The sequence below is a fragment of the Betta splendens genome, chromosome 9 (assembly GCF_900634795.4).
Source record: "Betta splendens chromosome 9, fBetSpl5.4, whole genome shotgun sequence".
In the NCBI taxonomy this organism is placed as follows: domain Eukaryota; kingdom Metazoa; phylum Chordata; class Actinopteri; order Anabantiformes; family Osphronemidae; genus Betta; species Betta splendens.
Genome location: NC_040889.2, coordinates 24,760,700 through 24,777,640, shown reverse-complemented (window position 1 = coordinate 24,777,640; position 16,941 = coordinate 24,760,700). Strand labels below are relative to the sequence as shown.

Sequence of the window (16,941 nt, the reverse complement as noted above, 5' to 3'; positions counted from 1 at the left end):
TATCCAATGACAAAATGACCACAGAGACAAGAAAAAATATAGTGACGCAAAATCACCCAGTAGCTAAATACTACATTAATGCAAAAGTAATCGTCATCATGTGGACTTTTCAGGGTCCTGAATAACGGTTCCATGACCAAAACAACCAGGAGTTGTGTCCAGCCACGTCATGCACGTGTTACGAAATGGGAACAAACTAACAGCAGCCGCGTGGAAGGAGAAAGAGAGAGAGGGAGAGATCGAGCGAGAGAGAGAGAGAGAGAGAGGGAGAGAGGGAGAGAAAGAGAGAGAGGGAGAGAGCGAGCCTTCCCTGCGCCCGGACGTCGGCTGCTCAGACTCTCCAAGGAGGCTGCGATGGAGACAGGATGACACCGACTGGCTGCTTTTCCGTGGAAAGTGTCTGTGGAGTGTCGGTACCTGGCGGATCTCCACTGTACATCCACACCAGAACCCAGTTAAACGGAGGAGTGTGTTGTCATCCTATCGATGCCTGAGGATTATGGACTGTACAGCAACGAGCGACCGTGTGTGGATTAGAGCCTGCGCGTTCTTCCCTTTATTTACTCTAGTCAACACGTTTGCTTTTTTTTTACCAAACCGTGTACACATCCTGACAAGATGCCGAATCCAGCGCTCTTCCCACGTGACGGATGTCCAAGTCCGGTCGTGTTGTGTTGCTGGCTGCCTATAAACGTCTAAGGTGTACAAAATATTATACATTATGACAGAAGATTTTGACATAACAGTTATTTTTTGTGTCACGCTCCATTGCGCATGCCTGGTGGTAGAGAACACAACGCTGCCACTTCGCTCCGTCCTGGCCGTGATGTAGGAGCAAAAGTGAAAGAGAGCGGATGGCTACGTGAAAAAAGATCAAAATAAATAAATAACCACAATGCGCTGGCAAAGTGGCAGCGTGGCGACCAGAGGATTTGACTCGAGATCCTTCGCGAAATAGACTGTGGCATAAACTGAAGAATGTCAGCATCACCAAATGCGGAGGCTGAAGGAGTAGTCTCCAAAGTGAAAGTGAAAAAGGAGATCAAGACAATCGTGGAGAATCTGGAAACCATCCTGGGAGACCTCAAGGATGTCGCCAAGGAGCTGAAGGAGGTAAGTGAAACGGAAACGCGCGCGCGCGCGCTCCTTGCGTGCCATGTGTTGTGTTGCAGCATGTCCATAGGCTTGGCTCGACGACGCTGTGCCCGAGCGTCCATGTCTGGGAGGAGAGCTGGGAGGCCGGCGTCCACCTACCGCACAGGGCCCCGGAGAAAGGCCATGACAGCACACACACGCACCCACACACACGTCCAGACAGCCCCCCCCCCCCCCCCCTCCCCCCAACGCTAATGTATGTGATCACTGTCTCCATCATCAGACATTTGGCACATGAGGATGTAAGGTGTGAAATGACTGCACGCCTTCTGCACCCTGACTCACAGGCTTCGATGAGGGTGAGAAAATTGGACTCACAATTAATATTTAATGGACCACTTGGTTCAACCAGGAAGGCACTTTTGCATTGTGTTTCATCATCTTTATGCTGACTGTTGTTTGCTGAGAATTGCCAATAATGGAGTTTGTTTTGTCTTTTCACTTTCTCTCTCTCTCGATCTCTGGTGATGTCTGTGTTTCTTTACCTTCATCTTCCTCTTTTCCTCCTTTCATCTCTCGCCACATCCCCGTGTTTATCGCCGCCGCTCATCGTCGTGTTTTCGCTATCTCTCGTCTGCTCTCTCGCTCAGTCTTTTCTCTACAGAGTCCTTGTTGAAGATCAAAACTTTCGGAGCCGCCTGATTGGCTACTCAAACCTCAGTGACGCAGAGACAGGGGTGTTGGATCGGAGACGGGGGTCTCTGCATGATTTAGGGATTATGTGAGGATAGTCTTGTTTTCCAGCAGCAATTTGTTCTCATGACGCCCAGAAAAGCAGCAGAGAAACTCAGCGTTTGCTCTAATGCCAATCACTGCGTCCAGGCTGCCACCTCACCTGTAATAAGCTGCACTCTTACCGCCTTTCATATGTGTGCTCCTACAGCAGACACACACTAGTCTTTGCTAGTCCGCTGCTGTGCTGAACCTCTCACCCTAACGTGACAGGCTGTCATTCTAATAAAACCCTATTGCATACAGCTTCTGGTTCCTACATTATGGATGGGCAGCCGACACAGCATCTGCCCGTCTCTGCTCCTCTGCTCCCTTTACTCTGTTTTGCAATGAGTAGAAAATCCCCAAAGTCATTTTTTTTAATATTATCTTGCAGTGGTGCAATAGATAAATGACAAGAGCAAAGATAATTCTTGTGACGCTCCCTCTATGTCCTAACTTCCTCGTTTTGCTTCGAGCATCAGCTGTTCGGACACCACTCACACGCACTAAACACACACCTTAAGGGGGCGTTCGTTTCAAAGGCAGTGTTTGGGTTTAATCCATTTGAAATGCGGTTATCTGTTGTAAGTCAGGACGGGGCTGGGGTCCAGACTCTGCCCAGATGCTTGGCTCAGCCTCTGAAGCTGCTTGGCCTCCAGCAGGGCCTGCACATTGGGATAGTGTTACCTCGCGTGTGTCCCAACAAATGATCCATTTAAATGCAGCGTGGAGCAGTTAAGCTCCATTGCCATCTCGGCCCCGGTCCCCTATCCTTCACCCTGTCTCCCCCCTCACTCTTTTTTCCTTTGTCTCCTCATCATTCTTCTTTAATCTCCTTCTCAGGCCTCTCCTTGGACACGCATTGCGAAGCCTATGATGGAGGACTAATCGACTGTGCGCTCTTAGAATTCAGAACGTGAACATAAGCTGTTGTCGGCATAATTCTTAAATGGGGGTGCATGAACTTTTCTCCCTCTGGGGCTTTTTCTCACAGGTTATTTATTTAGGCTTGGTAATATGAGGCATAATAGTCAGCGTTCTTTAGACTCACAGGCAGCCAGTAATAAAATATCCAGTTGTGGGCCTCACCAAAAGAGAAGAACCAGCATGTAGCTCCAGTACCCACTTAAAACAACATGCAAATATGTTGAAATGTTACAGTATTTGTATATGCATCTCATAAAGTGTAGTGAGAGCCTCAGGTCTTCCCATGTACAGTGTGTGTGTGTGTGTGTGTGTGTGTGTGTGTGTGTGTGTGTGTGTGTGTGTGTGTGTGTGTTGCCGTTGCTGCATCCTATTTTCTGCTGCAGGAGTTTTGTAACGTTTCTTTATGCAGACTGTGAGAACAAAGTGTGAGTATGTACGTTCTGCTCACACCGGTTCCCCGTCACCGCTGCGTATTTGTGCTTTTTAGCACCTCGCCTCTAATCGCGCTTTGCAGCGCTGTATTCACGATGATACGACAATTCAGTGTTGCAGATTCATTCAAGTTTCGCTCGGGTTCCGGCCCAGCTCGCGGTGCACGCCACCGATAGACTGTTTGCTCTCTCGCTCGGCGCTGCTCGCAGACTGGGCTTCAGATGTGATTTAGCAAGTCTTCGGTTTTTTACAGAGCATCAGTTTGTTTGTCTTCCATACCAAGGTTGCTGGTGCAGATTTAATTTATGTGATGAATTGTTTCCTGCACTGTTTTAGAAATATGACACTGCTGTTAGTAGGAATAAATCTTTCCTCTCATACATATTATTTACTGTTTCTGTGGCCGAGGTGTCTTTGGTTTTATTGTTTGCAGGATTCTAATCAATCAGAGTCAATTCTTTTCTTTAATAAAAGATGTGAATCCTCTCAAATTGCGAGTGACCGGTACCTTTGTGTTTCATCCGTCTTTGTTCACTATTCAGCTCTAGACAACCTGCTATAATGCATAAAAATGTCCTTTTCATTAATTTTGCACTGTAGATGATAATAAATGATGATAAATGGTTGGTGCTGTTACTTCTCGTCACTTCTGAAGCTGGGATTGTTTGTGTGTAAATCACTTAGGTCAAAGTCTGGCAGTGCTCACGGCTGTTCTCATAAATTGCAGTGATATTTTTTTCCTCCCCACCAGCGTTGTCATAGTGATATCTTCAATCAAATTTTAATTTCATAAATCAAAGTGGATCTTTTCATTCCATACAATGTTCTTTGCACTTCCTTAATTAAGATCATGAGGGATAGCGACATTAAATCCTCAGATGTTTTCGTTTTCATGTCTTCCGGTTTTGGATGGTCAATATTTTCCCTGTTTCACATTTTACTCTTCCTGTGCAGGTGATGTTTTCGTCCGTCACCGCCTCGTTGTTTTACTCGTCCCGATCTCAGCTGTCGCTTCTCGTCGCCAGGTTGTTCACGACATCGACACGCTGACGTGCGACCTGCAGCTGGAGGAGGACGGGCTGACGGACACCTCCAAGACGGACACGCTCAACTCCAGCTCCAGCTCCACCACCACCACCACCACGGCGTCCAGCCTGGAGAGGATGAAGCTCTTCCCCGACGACTGCGTCTTCAAAGCGCCCGTCAACCCGCCCGGGCTGCTGGCTGTACTGAAGAAGCCCAACCCCCCGCTGCCGCCACCCAGGCTCACGCCACTGAGAGCGGAGGAACACAACGTCAAGAGTCTGCCCCATCCGACATTAGTGCTGTCAGGAAACCTGTCCAAGGCCAACGGGGCTCTGCTGCGCAACGGTGGGATCTTCCCGCTCAAAGCAAACAGGGACTTCTTCTCCTCGGCGCCGTGCTTCGTTGCGAGCGACGGCGGCGGCGGCGGCGGCGGCCCCGAGTCGGGGCTCGTTCCCACGCTGCCCCGGCCCATGCCTCTGCTCCGCCACCAACAGAGCAAATGTCCCAAGGCCTCGGGCAGAGAGCCCCGCGAGCGGGAGCGCGTGCGCTTCAGCGAGAAGGTCCAGTACCACGGCTACTGCCCCGACTGCGACCTGCAGTACGACGTGGACGACGCAGAGCTGCACCTGCAGGCCGAGCTCAGCGACCTGAGACTCAGCCCCGTGCACTGCTGCTCGCCGCCGCCGCTCCCCTCCCCTCGGGGTGTCGCCCACGACCCGGTGTTGGAGAACGGCGGCCTCCCGGTCAGCCACAGTTTCCCTCCGGCGGTCAGCAATCCGCCACCGTGTGTGCCTCCCCACCTCCCCCCCCCCAAGCCCCAGAAAACAATCCTACGCAAGTCAACGACCACCACGGTTTGACACCGAGCTCCTTCCTCTGTCCAACTTAAAACGCAACTGACTCGCTGATGTTTTCTACTTTAATGAGCGCTTTCTACTCCAGTCGAACTTTGGATTATCCGGAGAGAGGGAGGATTGGAATATAGGAAACAAAATGAGTGAAGTGAGTGGAATAGAGGCGGAGAGGCCGTGGGCTCTGAGACCCACACAGAGGGACCAGGAGGAAGCGGTGAGTGTAGATACTGTGAATGTGTAATGTCTGATATGTTTGTTTATGCTCAGGTGTGTGTCCATGTGTGCAGAGTGTGCGGTTTGAGACAAGGGCCACTTCAAATATTTCACCAAAAACTGCTGACGACGCCAGAGCTGAGCCGTACGATGACTTTCCCGCAGCTCTTTGGCGATACGGAGTCACAAACTCAGGATGTTCCTGCAGAGAGGGGCTCTGACTAATTCATGTCCTTCTGGCTGGAACACGAAAAGCAACTTCCCTTAGATTTCACACAAAGCAATGACGATCACCTAAGTCACACCTCATCTCACCTTACGCCAAGTACAAATCAGCAGTAGCGTCCCAGCAGCTCAGCGCTTTAGCGCCGAGACGTATATTTACGCACCGCGTGCGTGAGACCGGCGCGCGTTCATGGCTGAATTTGCAAACTGAAGATCAAGGAAGATCAAATGTGTAACTGCGCGTGTGTGCGCGTGTGTGCGCATACAGTAGACGTGCGCGTCGCCTTGGCAGACTCGGGGAGACGGCATACCCGGGAGTTGAATGAGAATAGTAGCACCTTCCTCCCAGCGATGCCCTTAATTAGCCGGATTAGGCTGCAGGAGATAACAGCAGCGCTGCAGACAGCCTTTGTATCGGCGGGATCCTCAACAAAGCTCCGAACCGCCGCCGCACATATTTTCTGCGGTAAACACAGGGAGGGGGAGCGGAGGAGAATAGAGACGGTAAATAAGGACTAGAAGGAGGCACGCGTGCCTGTAAACAGAGCATTTAACAGAGTCTATCCATCATATGGGCATGTTTACATTTATGGGGGTGAGAAGCATGAGGCCGAGATAATCTGAGTACGGAGCGGCGAAAACACGGATGACGACTAAACCCAGCGCGCAACCCGTGACCCTGGGATCAGCATCTGGATTAGAGCTGGGCTGCGGGTTTGGGAGGGGGGGGGGCAGAGGGAAGAAGAAGAAGAAGACATTCACAGGTAGAGAGGGTGTGGACACTGCTCTGGGTGTAGATCAGTGCTACAGACGCATTAATGGATCCTAATGAGTCTGGCAGAAGCTCACACACACACACACACACACGCACTCTAGCGTGCTGCCGTGGCGCTGCCCTAATGCACTACTCAATGAATATAGTAATCCTGCACGGTGGAGCCGGCGTTACGTGAAAATGAACACGCTTCACTTTACACCGTCCTCTCCTTGACTGTTACAGTAGTTTGGAATTAGACATTATCACTCTTTAAAATGATTTTTATTTAACCTCCTATCACTGTGTGAGGTGCTACGTGGTCATACATTTTTTACTATTATTATCATGTACTACACACAAAGCGGAGTGGAAGCGTGGAAAGTTTGGGAGTTTCTCCAAAGTGGGAAACTTTCTGTTCCTGACAGTCTCCCACTGTGCTGCATCACATCATCACATCATCACATCTGCTGCAGCTGATCAAGTAAACGCCCCCCAGCGGGGATCAATAAACTTATTCTAATCGCTGCCAGTTTGCGAGTGGAATATGTGCCTGCTTTTGCTGACGCCGCCGCGTTCCAGCTGCTTAATGGTCACACGTTCCCAAAGTCTGTTGTCCGTCCTTTTCTGCGCGGAATCTCTCCTAAATTCCAGCGTTGTGCTGTGAATAATGAGGCGTTTCACACCATCACCTTCAGACGTTCGGCACCAGCTCGCGGCCGTGACGTAGAGACGCCCACGCCGCAGCAGGGCGTGGGAGGAGCGCTTTTGACCCCTGCACCCCCTGAACCCCTCCATCACTCACCACATGCACCGGAGACTTGGCATCAGACTCTCGCTTCACCACAGTATCCACGGCCTCCTCTGACCACGGGTGTGGGAGGTTTTGTTTTTTTTTTGCAATGGCTATCAGAGCTCCAGCGCTTCAGGCGAGAGGATGAAGTTGTAATGGGCAGGGAGGAGGTGGATCTTCACCGCCTCCATCGTGAGTCAGGACTGACTCAACGGCACTGACCTACTCCCTACAGCTCCCAGCTTCAGCAATAGCCCACCTCTATATCTCTGTGTGTCTGCCTGTCTGCCTCTCTCTCTCTCTCTCTCTCTCTGCCTCTCTCTCTCTCTCTCTGCCTGTCTCTCTCTCTCTCTCTCTCTCTCTCTCTGCCTGCCTGTCTGTCTGTCCGTCTACCTGTCTCTCTCTCTCTCTCTTTCTCTGCCTGCCTGTCTCTCTCTCTCTCTCTCTCTCTGCCTGCCTGCCTGCCTGCCTGCCTGCCTGTCTGTCTGTCTGTCTGTCTGTCTGTCTGTCTGTCTGTCTGTCTGTCTCTCTCTGCCTGTCTCTCTCTCTCTGCCTGTCTGTCTGTTTCTCTGCCTGCCTGTCTCTCTCTCTGCCTGCCTGTCTGTCTGTCTGTCTGTCTCTCTGCCTGCCTCTCTCTCTCTCTCTCTCTCTGCCTGCCTGTCTGTCTGTCTGTCTGTCTCTCTCTCTCTCTGACTGCCTGTCTGTCTGTCTCTCTGCCTGCCTGCCTGCCTGCCTGCCTGTCTGTCTGTCTGTCTGTCTGTCTGTCTGTCTCTCTCTCTCTCTCTCTGTCTGTCTCTCTGCCTGCCTCTCTCTCTCTCTCTCTCTCTCTCTCTCTCTCTCTCTGTCTGTCTCTCTGCCTGCCTCTCTCTCTCTCTCTCTCTCTCTCTCTGCCTGTCTCTGTCTCTGGCTGCCTATCTGCCTTGCTTTCTCTCACTCTTTCTTCATCCCTTCCTTCCTCTCCCCTTGGATGACGCCTCACTCCCACTCTGCAGCAGCTGTATGCATAACAACCTCTCTGCACTCATGTATCTCCATATAGACGTAGGTGGGGTGGCTCTTCCTGAAACATAGCTGTCACTTTGTAGTGTAAACACCTTTGGCTGCATTTGCATTTGTGTGTCTCATGGAGAGGTTCACTGACCTCTGCATCTGCCTGTGAATCCTCCGCTCCTTACTGTATGCCTGCATTAGAAATAATGAAATCTACTCATAAATGTTATGCATCCAGTAATAAATGACCGCGTAGAGCAGCCCCTCCATTTAGCGCGTGTTTGCTTTCACTTTAAGCCTCACATCCTGCTGACGTCAGTAGTGCGACACCTCGTATTACTAAGTAAATGAGCAAACCCTTGATGCCAATCCGTCATTAATTTTTTCTCAGAGCTGAACGCAGAGACGGTTTACAGTAATATTAGTAAATGTAAACGTGTGCTTACAGTCTTTTCCTGGCTGTTCAGCCCCTTTTCCAGCCTGACAGGTGCCCGTGTGCAGTAAAGCTCAATAAATGTGTCGGAGTAAGACGCGCTTTGCCAGTGAATATTAATTAGCTGTTGTTTCTCTGTCTTATTGTTGCTGGTGACAGTCTGCCAGGAGACACACTTCTCTGTTTTCTAATCTTACACGCGTCATTTACTGAGGTTTTTGTTTCCCTTAATCGACTACTTTCTGCCGTGATCATTGAAAATAAGAAGGTTCTGAAGAAAATATTCAAAGAAATGAAAGGCAAATAATGTTAATATTTGCCACAACTCAATATTATATTACATCTGTGAAGATGCTGCATAAGCATTATGAAAATAATACACATATGTATCATAGATGTAACATATGTAGGATCTATGTTGCCAAACCTCAGAGTACTCAGTAGACATGGATACAGGCTCCTCGTGATGCTTATTTGTGACTCAGACACAGTCATGATGTGGGAAAGGGAGGGTGTGTGTGTGTGTGTGTGTGTGTGTGTATATGTGTGTGTGTGTGTGTGTGTGTGTGTGTGTGTGTGTGTGTGTGTGTGTGTGTGTGTGTGTATTTCAACATCGAGAGAACACACACGCATGTTTAAAGGTCTCTAAAAGTGCAAGGAGCCGTGTGTGGGTCCACGCAGCCATGTGTGTGAGGAACAGCGGAGCATGAGATGGTTCAGTGCCACTGAGAAAGCCGCGGTGCTGAAGCAAACTTAATGGGAGGATTTCACGCTAGTTTGAAGGCTGTTAAAAGTTAGGGGCATCAGCTGCACCTTGCTCAGGAAAGGTAAACAATATCTTCCCATGTAAGTGCCTGGATGACCCAGATGGGGTCTTCTGCTCCGTGAACCACTCCAGACGACAGCTATTTAAGGAGAAACACGAGGCCTGGCAATTACGGCTTTACAAAAGAAAAAGAAAGAGCAACGCTCCCGACGGTGGGATCCTATTTACTTTAATGGCGCCTGCGCGCGTCAGGGTGCGCGTGTGGGCAGCGATACCTGGCTTTATTTTTATTTTGCTCGACTGCTGGTGCTGCGGCTGCTCTGTCAAGTGGCTCTCCTCTGCGTAGTCAGGTATCCACACTAATGTGTTTCCTCTCTCTTCCTCTCCAGGGCCCATTGAGACACGAGTGGAAGTGATGCTTGCCGCGCACGCCGATCGACCCCGGTTGATCACAGAGGAACGGGGGCTGAGACCCAGCAGCGGCTCTCGCTTCCATAAATCGCTGATGGCTTTGAACCAACGGGAGACAATTTCTTCTAGACAACTTCATATCATGACTCATGAAGACTTAACAGCCTCCAGGCAGATGTTATTGTAAGCCTGAGGAAACAGCAAAGCCAGTCACTGTAGGTCAGAGCACACAGGCAGGTGAGGGGATACGGTTGGTGCATATAAATCGGGCGGATTAACTTAGAACGCTGCTGAAACAGATCGTCAACGTGAGGAGGCAGGTTTAGATGGAGGAGGACAAGACGGAGTGAAAGGATGTAAGCCAGCATTTGATTGATGTCTATACAGGCTTCTGCTCTGTACATACTCAGATGAAAATCAATAGCTCCACTCAAGCGATGGAATTTGCCTTTTCAACAATTGTAATTGTTTGTGTGTGGAGAGCCTGGCTCGCAGGTCGGCCCGCCAGCGAAACGCTGCTCTGCTGGAGAGCAGATAAGAAAATAATATTATAGCAGTCCGTTCGTGCACAGTGTGTTTTGGACAGGCTAAGAATTTGAAATGGATGATGGTGTGGCTGCTGATGCGTGCCCAGATATTACATTCATCACGTTCTTGTCCATCAAGCGCTGTGTGCTAATCTAGTGCCATACGAGCTATATTTTACACACAGTGACATGCAGGCAAACAGTGCAGTGTGACGCTCCTACAGCTTTAAAGGATCCTTGAAGAAGTAATAATTTGCATCAAATTTTCTTTGTATACAAATATACAGTACATGTTTGATATCTATATATTTCAGGCATTTTTTACAGAGATTTAAAGAGATGATATTTTTGATATTTCGTTGGATGACTGAGAGGTATTTTGTCAACAGATGATGCTCCCGCGGGGTTTGGCCATGGGATGACTTATTTATGTATACATTTAACAACAGAGCCGTGTTTGTGCGTGCGGAAATGAAGTGCTTCAGTAAAATGACTTGAAACCCAGCAGAATGGGCTGAGGAAGAAGGCGTCAGGGTGATGAGAGACTTTCCTTAAACCAAATACCTCGCCGTGCTTCGGAGGCGGCAGGCGCGGCGCTGAGCGAATGCATGAGTCTACACTTTGTCCTGCCACCACTGTCCTTTTCTATGCATTTCTGTGGGGAGACTGTGGCGCTCTCTCCATTAAACGGCGTTCAGAAGTGATCCCTCGCATTTCCTCATGACGTTCATCAGGGTTCATTTTGCAGTCACTGACAAATTTCCTGAGGTGGAAATTTGGCCAGAAAATCATTGGAAATTAAATAAATGTGTTATTAAGGTGTGTCCACTGCACTTGAAGCTCAACAGAGAAAAAGAGGTTGAGACTGAATTTATGACGAAACCTTTGAAAAAACAAGAATCAGTTTTAAATATGACTAGAATGGCAGTGATATTTTGGTGTGTGTGTGTGTGTGTCCACGACCTATTGGAAAATGACATAATGTGAGAAGTAAACACTTTGCACTTAGTGTCGGTGTGTCTGTGCATATGTTGTGGACTAAACAATCATTTTAAGTACAGAAAGCCTTGACCTTGAGTCTGTGTGTTCTACTACAGCCGCGCTCTGACAAATTAACCTTTTATAATGTCGAGACTCCGTGAACTTGGAGTGAGATAGAGAAAATTAGAATGGCGGCACCATAGAGTAGTGCGAGCAAACCTTTGAGAAAGAAAAATACATTAAAAGGCATCAGCAGCTGCATTAATTAATTGAAGATTAGCGTGATGTGATAGTAGGCTGGCAGTGCTAAAGGCCACTGACTGTCTCTGGAAGATTTTCTAATCAATTCATAGGGCTTGTCGTGACCATACACATCATAGCTCCGGCTAGCGGATCAGTGCCTTCGAAATTTGGGACAGGATTGTAGGGACGGGGCAGTTGCGGTCAAGAGAAGCAGCCTTGAGATATAAACATCATCATTTTAAAATTATAAACTGGAAAATCTGTTAAAAATGTGCATGTGCATGGATAATTTGCTGCCCTAGCGTACTTCGGCAAGGCACTGAGTTTCAGAAAGGCTATGGTTGGTAGTGAGCAACGCCATCCAACCATCGCCTGAACAGCCTGTCCGTCTACGGGTCATGGAGGTCTCACATCACATATTTGCAAGTTTATCATTAATAGTCTTTGTTAACTTACAACAATCGTCACCTCAAAGATTTTTATAACAAAGAACCATCATACAGAAGCACATGGAAAGTTAATACATAAATCCTCTCTAATGTCTCTTCAAGCTGTCCACCCAGTACGTGCATGACCGCAGACAATAGGCTTTTCTGTGTCAGGGCTGGAATGAGGAACCTTTGAAGAATCTGCTGTTATCAGGTGTTATGAGTATGAGCAGCGAAATCCACTTTAGGCAGCGTAGATGAAAGACTTTATACAGATAAGGACACAGGTGTGCTGACGCCTTGTAGATGCCAATGATGACGAGACAAACATTTTATAAACAGCAGCAAGAAAAGTAATCAGCAATTTCTAAGTACAGTAAGCTGGTAAATAAATGTGACCTGATCTTCACCAAAGTATAATAATAAAATACAAACACATATTTAACATTAGCTTCATATAGTCAAAGCAACAGCCAGGCAAAACAGATGCAGAGAACAAAGTTCCCCACTGTGGGACTAATAAGGTAATTAACCTTCCTTCTTTCCTTCCTTCCTTCCTTCCTTCCTCCCTTTCTTCCTTCCTTCTTGAAATAATGAAATTTTTATTTTATTTTTGTGATTAGAAAGGCTTATCTGCTTTCACAGGTACCATCTGCGCTATAAACTTATGTCTCCATTCACACAAATATGCGGGAACATCTTGAACCCAATTTAAAAACAGCGAGAGACTCATAGATGGACCAGCATCCGGAAGCCAAAAGTGCCATCCTTCCAAGGACAAAAATTGGAACGCCTGATTTACAAACCCACACATCCCGCTGCAGGCCTCCCATCAACCCGGCAAAGAGGCTGAACTGGTGACTCCGCCCGGCTAAGCCAACCGCATAAAATACACGAGCGGTCTCCGTCGGCGATCACGTGACAGAGAAGGGGGAAAAAAAGACAAAGATACTGCGAAAACACAACTGGGATCAAATGCTTAAAAAGAAGAATAGGTCTTTATCAAAAAAGGTAATCAAACGTAACGCATAGCTAGCATGTCTAATTTCGTCACAGTGGTAGCTTTAGCTTAATGCTAGTGCAGTAATACCTGCTAGCACGTACCCAGCGGCTTGGCCAACTCAAAAACGCTGACGTTGGATTTGTCTTGGCGGCTAGCGCGTCAACTACGTGTTATTCTAGTAGCACAGGACCGTGACCTCCTTTGACACAGCCGTGGGCCTCCGTGTGTCACTAACGCCGTTAATGTGAGCCGACGGAATTTCCAGCGAAGTCCCGATGTGTCAAATCCGTGTGATCCTCTTGAGACTGAATCACTGGAAAAAAGACAGCTAGCGCTTCAGCGTCCCGTGTCTGAAACGGAGTTCATCACTGTTTCCACGCGGGGTGCGGCACAGTTTGAGTGGACACTGGTGTGTGTGTGTGTAAGAGAAACGACTGCACCCGTTTGTCAGAGGGAAGACCGAGCTCCAGATGTAACGGCTGGATACGGACGCCTGTCACCTGGATTTGAAATGAACAGGTGAGTCGCACGTACTTGAAATGCACAAAGGCAGCGCTTTGTCCTTGTAGCAGTAACAGCAGCCTGTAAAGCAGTAGATCTGCACTGGTTCTTTACAGTGGATTAAAAGAGAACTTTGAGCTTTTGAGTGATTTCCCTGTTCCCTTCATGCCAGTGTCTAGACCATTTTAAGATGACCTACATTTGCACTGGATCAAGTCTAGCCAGTATTTCTGCTAAACCACTGATTGGTTCTAATTGAGCAGCACTTCGTCCACGGTCTGTTCTGTGCAGGAGTACGTTGACTGCATATTACACCGGCACAGGGGTCAAGTCCCATTGGAAAGCGTCCACCTCGCTGCAGAACCGCACTTTCATGTAGATCGGTTTATGCTCAGTCCTCCTTTTTAAATGGAAGCAGAACTGGGGGTGATTTTGCCAAAGAACATTTAAAAATCATATGTACCATGGCAATAAACTAAATTACACCAGTTTGAAACCAAAGAGTCGGTAGTTTTTGGTTTCAGCAGAAGTTGGCACAACTGGAAAGCAGCAACAGGCGAAATTTGCTTGTGTAGAGACCGTCAGGAAGGAAAAACTGGAGACTAATTTTAATCTTCTTTTACTCCATAATTCATTTAATCCTTGATTGACCTGTGTCTTTGAAATGTTCTATAGATAATTACAAAATCTACTGACGTAAAGGAGGAGGAAGGTGAGAAGATGAGGCTGAATGATCGCAGCGTGGCGCATTATGCCACTTGTGACTCACCCCCGGACAAGACGGGCTTTTTGTTCAAAAAAGGTGAGCGCAACACGGCCTATCACCGGCGGTGGTTTGTCCTGAAAGGCAACATGCTCTTCTACTTCGAGGAGCGGGACAGCAAGGAGCCCATCGGTGTCATTGTCCTGGAAGGATGCACTGTGGAGCTGTGCGAGTCGGCGGAGGAGTTCGCGTTTGCCATAAAGTTTGACTGTGCCAAAGCGCGAGTGTACAAGATGGCTGCTGAGAGCCAAGCCGCCATGGAGTCGTGGGTGAAAGCACTTTCGAGGGCCAGCTTCGACTACATGAGGCTGGTGGTGAAGGAGCTGGAAAGGCAGCTGGAGGAGATTCGGGAGCAAGGCAAGCCTTGGTCAAACAGGCAAAACCAGGTGGCACGACCCAAGTCTGGAGCATGCTCTTCTTCATCGTCTTCGTCCTCGTCTTCCTCGTCCTCATCAAGTGCTTTTCACATGAGCACCTCCTCTGCTCCCAGGGCCCAGGATGAGGTGCAGATCCCATCTGGATGTTCTAGGGAGAATGGCGTTGCACGGAGTAAACCACCCCTCAACGGAGCGTCCTCTGCCTGTGTGGCCTGGAATGATGGCGCAGAGCCTGAAAACAGCATTGTGAGTGATTATGGGGCGGATCGGGTGAGGGCTCCTCCGGTCCCCCCGAGGAGAAGAGAGGCATCTCTGGAAAGCCCCTTCTCCCCCGGCACCGGCTGCTTCTCTAAACTCCATGACTGGTACGGTAAAGAGGTGAAAGAACTTCGAGTGCAGTGGCTGCAGAGCCAGTAAACCGGAGGGGTGGGTTAGTGCTTTTTCCAAATTGTCATATCATTCCTTCCTGAACATTCTGAAATGTTACTTCAGCCTAAAGCAATAGGTAAACAGATTTGATTGTGGACTTCTAACTGATCTCAGAAGACAAATTTAATTTAGATTGATTCTAGATCTTGTCTGGCACAGGTGAGTCAGTCTATCTTAAACAATAACACTATCAAGTGTGCAATGCAAGAAATGTCAAATCAGAACACAGGCTTTTTTCTTGTTTTTGTGTCATTTGTCATGAACAATAAATAGCTCAAACAGTATTTAAACAACAACATGCAAAGGATTTGAACTTGACTTAATTAAATATGCAAGAACATAGAGATTCTTTTTCTAGACTTTAAATGTATAAATCCCATTGTTGTGTTTTCTGCTGTAGGAACATTATTTCATTTCATTGGTATACACACAAATTACAGCACTACTGTCAAGAATGTTCCCCTTAAAAAAACAAATAACCACAGTTTATTCTTTTTATGGAAGGAAAGAGCCTGGGACAGATGGATGCTTCTGTAATATGCAGCTAAAATGAAGGGCACTGCACGAAGCAAATCCACATACAGTAGATCAAGTTGCTTTAGGGACATTTTGACCATGTGGAAGGGAGAATTTTGCTGATGCATCATTGAGCTCCATATTTGGTTTTGTCCAATATTCCCTTCGCTGGTGTTTGGACCTAAGTGCTTGAATTGGAAAATCACGGCAAAATTCGAGTAAGGAGAGGTCGGAAACGGCGCATTCTGCACCGCTGAGCCACGGTATCACTGCCGTCGTTCAAACAGCGACTTGTAGAGAAACGCTGACACGTTTGGGATGAAAAAACGAGTCCAGATTTGCCTCCTCACTCCCACGGGACAGCATCTCACCCCAGAGGCCTTGTGGCTGCTATTGTCAGAGCATCCATTTGACAGTCACTGGGGACCGTAGTGGGAGCTGGATGTCTCTCTCAGAGCAACACACCCTGGTATTTTTAGCCTTTGCTAGCCAGCGGCCAGATGATGCTGTGTCACAAGTGTGCTTGTCACATAGTTGTGTTTTTAAGATTTTATCATTTGATAAAGGAAACTTGTCTATCCTTTATCTTACAGGTTGTATCTTTTGTATAATTTCCTATTATACAATCAAAACATTTTAAATCTGTTGTGTGAGAACTGGTTGAACTTTGCTGAATGAATATAACTGTTAGAGGCCTGTACACTCTCTTTTATTATTCCATGTTGGAGATTCACACCAGCAATCTGCAAAATGAGCCTTTTAAATGGTACTCATGCTATGTTTCTTTATTCATTCACATAATCTTTTAAATAGTTTTCTATGTGCCTTATGTTGTCTGTCTTTAAACTCTTTCGTTGCACTGCAGCCATTGTCACAGGACCACGGTGACAGGAGGATTTGACTTGTTTTTCAGCTGCTCTGCTGTTATTCATTCTTTTTTTTCTTTTTTTCTTTGCCAAAGGCTCATTGTGGTGCAATCACTTTTTGACAATGGCTCAGTTACCTCGGTCTGCATCGATGCACATCAGTATGATGACAGTTATACACTTGGCTTGTAGAGAAACAACGGGAAAGTGGCACACTGGGGATTGTGCTTTTTAAACCCACCATATCCAGACGGCATTTTTGACAGTCCAAAATATATGGATGTCATAGTGCCAATTTTACAAAGGTCAGAGATGTCTGTGCATTTTTTATGTTTTTTTTACAATCATGTAATTTTAGAATGTGCCAAATTAACCATATGAATAATTATGTATTGACTTTATTGAAGAGTACCAAATCATGAATGCAGTCTAAATGCACAGTAGCCATGTAGTCAATTTTCCTTTTATATTGTCTGACTCTTAACATATGTCAGAATCATGGTACATTATATTGTGAATATTATTAACACATTATTATTATATGGTACCGTCGAGATTGTACATTTTTGCTGTACACTACTTAATAAAGACTTTAAAGTGTCGTCAGCGGATTA

At 47.3% G+C, this 16,941-nt stretch overlaps 1 protein-coding gene across 5 annotated transcripts; it reads left to right on the top strand.

Annotated features, from left to right (window-relative positions):
• Positions 1–288: 288 nt before the first annotated feature.
• pheta1 (PH domain containing endocytic trafficking adaptor 1) lies at positions 289–16,929 on the top strand. 5 transcript variants are annotated; one of them, XM_055511622.1, is made up of 4 exons: positions 1,004–1,113; positions 1,379–1,454; positions 4,254–5,322; positions 9,672–11,284. In XM_055511622.1, the coding sequence occupies exons 2-3, from the start codon at positions 1,410–1,412 to the stop codon at positions 5,112–5,114; spliced, it is 906 nt and encodes a 301-aa protein (XP_055367597.1). In that variant the 5' UTR covers positions 1,004–1,113; positions 1,379–1,409; the 3' UTR covers positions 5,115–5,322; positions 9,672–11,284. The 5 variants fall into 5 exon arrangements, with proteins under 5 accessions (XP_029017289.1, XP_029017288.1, XP_055367597.1 ...); XM_041072181.2 differs by having other exon boundaries at positions 1,746–5,322; XM_029161456.2 differs by lacking the exon at positions 1,379–1,454 and having other exon boundaries at positions 289–1,113.
• The last annotated feature ends 12 nt before the right edge of the window (positions 16,930–16,941 follow it).

Excerpts from the sequence above, each read along its gene's own strand:
- pheta1 (XM_029161455.3), top strand. The coding sequence starts at position 4,107 with ATGTTTTCGTTTTCATGTCTTCCGGTTTTGGATGGTCAATATTTTCCC.